This window comes from Haliaeetus leucocephalus, unplaced genomic scaffold (assembly GCF_000737465.1).
Source record: "Haliaeetus leucocephalus isolate CR32 unplaced genomic scaffold, Haliaeetus_leucocephalus-4.0 Scaffold452, whole genome shotgun sequence".
NCBI lineage: Eukaryota > Metazoa > Chordata > Aves > Accipitriformes > Accipitridae > Haliaeetus > Haliaeetus leucocephalus.
The window spans coordinates 4,073-7,159 of record NW_010972888.1 but is presented as its reverse complement, the minus strand read 5'-3'; the positions used below and the strand labels follow the sequence as shown (position 1 = coordinate 7,159).

Below are 3,087 nucleotides of genomic sequence, written 5' to 3'. Positions count from 1 at the left end.
AGGAAACAACAATTAAACAAATAAGGGTGGCACCACCCAGTCTGGACAACTGGGTCCAGTTTGGGAGTGGGAGGCAGTGGTGGAAAGCCCGGACACCTGGGTCCCCTTTGGAGCAAGGTGAGCCAACAACGGCCCCCCCCCCCCCCCCCCCCAGATGCCTGGGGTCCGTTTAGGTAGGTGGGTTGGAGTAGGGTGAGGACCACCTGGATGCCTGGGTCTTCTCCGTGTCCCCCTCTTGGTCCATTGGTTGGACCAGAAAAAGCCTCCTGAGATACTTGGGATCCTCCTGAGATACTTGGGTTCCTCCCGAGATACTTGGGTTCCTGCCCAAATAGGACCCACGGCACCCACCCAGGTCCTTTCCCCCCACCCAATCCTCTTACGGGTCCACGTATCTCCCCAGGGTTGTCCTCCAACCATGCTGGTCCTCACTATCTACATCCTGACCTTCTCCGTGGGCTTCCCGGCCAACGTCTTCACCTTCGCCACCCTCTTGGGCAAGGCCCGTCGGCGTGTCTCCCCCTCCGACATCCTCCTCCTCAACCTGACAGCCGCCGACCTTCTGCTCCTCCTCTTCCTCCCTTTCAAGATGGCCGAAGCTGCCGCCGGCATGACTTGGCCCTTACCGGCTGTCCTCTGCCCGGTGGCCAACTTCTGCTTCTACTCCAGCATCTATCTCAGCAGCCTCTTCTTGGCGGCCCTCAGCGTTGAGCGGTATCTCGGTGTCGTCTTCCCCCTCCAGTACAAGGACCGGAGAAGACCAGCGCGGGTGATGGCCGCCAGCGCTGTCCTCTGGCTCTTGGCCTGTTCCCATTGCTCCATCGTCTTCGTGGCCCAGTATCATGGCGGTGGGAACCAGACCCCGGCCAACAGGTCCACGGTTATGGGCTCCGATGGCTCCACAGTCAACGGGTTCAAGCTTGGGAGCTCCAAGATGTCCAACGCTGATGACTTCAACCTCAATGGCTTCAGCATCTCCAACCCTGATGGCTTCACCCACAGTAACTCTCAGATCTCCAGCCCCAACATCAGCAAGCCCAAGGTCTTCGATATCTCCAACTCCGGTGACTCCACGGACAATAACTTCATCCCCCACAGCTCCAAGAGCACCAACAGCGACATCTCCGCCCGCAGTGGCTCCAGGATCTCCAGCCCCACCGTCTCCACCTCCAAAATCTCCACCACCAAAGGCGCCAACATCCAGGACATCTCCGGCCCTACTGGTGTCTCCCAGACCTCCAACATCCCCAGTTCATCTGCTCCCAGCGTCCATGATCGCTCCACTACCGACAAAATCCAGAAGTGCTACGATGACTTCTCTGAGGACCAGCTGAGCTTTGTCCTCCCGCTACGCCTGGAGCTCTTCCTCGTCCTCTTCCTCCTGCCCTTCACCGTCACCATCTTCTGCTACATCAACTTCGTGCGAGCCCTCCTCGCCCGGCCAAATATCCCGCTGGAGAAGAAGCAACGAGCCGTGGGCTTGGCCGTGGCCACCATGGTCAACTTCGGGGTCTGCTTCGCGCCCTACAACCTCTCGCACGTGGTGGGCTTCGTGGAGAAACGGAGCCCGGACTGGAGGGTCTACGCTTTGCTCCTCACCAGCCTCAATGCCGCTCTAGACCCTCTCGTCTTCTACTTCTCCTCCACGGCGGTGCAGAGGGCCATGGCTGGGGTGGTGGTGGCCATGCAGGACAAGCTCCGGGTTGTGGTGGGTTGGTATTACTGGGCACGTTCTCCTGGGCCTTCCCAGAACGAGTCTGAGGGCTCGTTGACATGAAGCTTGTTGGGGGGACCGGGGGTGGGTGGGTGAATGGTCTCACCATGGGTGGGGGGTTGGATTTGGGGGGGTGGTCGGAAGGGCTTTGGCCAATGGTGGCGTTTCTAATGTCCTTAGGGTCGTGGCCGACTCGGCCCCATAGCATCAAGCAACACTGGGTCATAGGAACATCTCCAACAGCTGTAGGGCTATGGAGAACACGGACCCATGGTTCGGGGTGATGACATCATCCACCGGATCACGGCGTCATCTCCGACATCCGTGTGGCCACGGACAACTTGGACCCATAGTTTGAAGTTTATGGTCTCCATAGATCTGTGGGCCCCATAGGGCCAAGATGGATGTTGTTCATGGCCTCCATGGGTTGAGGGTCTCCATGAAGCCGAGGACTGTGTTGGTTGGTGGCCTCCATGGGTCAATATTCTGCATCAGCTGATGTTCTGTGGGGGTTGACATCCCATGGGGGTCGATGTTTTCCGTGGCTTGATGGCCTCCATGGGATGGTGGCCTCCGTGGAGCCGAGGTCTGTGTTGGTTGGTGGCCTCCATGGGTCAATATCCCACGTCGGTTGACGTTCTGCATGGGTTGACATCCCATGGGGGTCGATGTTCTCCGTGGCTTGATGGCCTCCATGGGATGGTGGCCTCCGTGGAGCCGAGGTCTGTGTTGGTTGGTGGCCTCCATGGGTCAATATCCCACGTCGGTTGACGTTCTGCATGGGTTGACATCCCGTGGGGGTCGATGTTCTCCATGGCTTGATGGCCTCCATGGGGTGGTGGCCTCTATGGGGTGGTCCCCTCCTCTCCCTGCTGTTCCCCCAGAGAGCCCTACCCCAAACACGAGATATTTATTCAAGACGGTGGTCCACGAGTGGTCAATGCTGAAATGGGGGGGTGGGTGAAGGTCTGGACACCTGGCTCCAAGAGGAGAAGAGGGTGCGTCCCTCGGTGGGGTGGGGGGGGTGGGCACATCCTGATGGGGGGTGGGGGGATGGACATGCCCGGACCCCTGGGAGATGGTGGTGATGATGGTGGGGAGAAGAAGGTTCCTGAACGCCTGGGGGTGTCGTGTGTCGTCCCCCCACCACCCCAGATTTTTTTGGGGGTGGGGTAGGATGGTAGAACTCTACCCATGGTGCTCTAGCGCCATCTAGTGGCCTGGAAGTCTTCCGGCACCCATGGGTGGGTGGTCCCCCCCCCAATCCCCCCCCCCAGCCAAAATCTTGGGTCCCCTTGGCTAAAAGATCCCCCCCCTCCCCTTCCTCCCCCACCAAGGGGACCCAGGAGTCCGGGGTAATTTCCCTATAGGTC

General features: G+C 59.6%; 2 protein-coding genes across 2 annotated transcripts in view; both read left to right on the top strand.

Moving 5' to 3' along the window:
- Positions 1-418: 418 nt before the first annotated feature.
- Positions 419-1,777, top strand: LOC104836569 (free fatty acid receptor 2-like). The gene is made up of 2 exons (XM_010575234.1): positions 419-912; positions 1,099-1,777. The coding sequence occupies exons 1-2, from the start codon at positions 419-421 to the stop codon at positions 1,775-1,777; spliced, it is 1,173 nt and encodes a 390-aa protein (XP_010573536.1).
- A 990-nt stretch (positions 1,778-2,767) lies between these two features.
- LOC104836568 (mitochondrial import receptor subunit TOM40 homolog) overlaps positions 2,768-3,087 on the top strand; it is a gene marked incomplete at its 3' end in the record, with an annotated part of 4,354 nt that continues 4,034 nt past the window's right edge. Inside the window, exon 1 of the mRNA XM_010575233.1 lies at positions 2,768-2,807. Coding sequence (XP_010573535.1) covers positions 2,768-2,807 — 40 coding nt within the window. The remainder of the gene's footprint in view (positions 2,808-3,087) is intronic.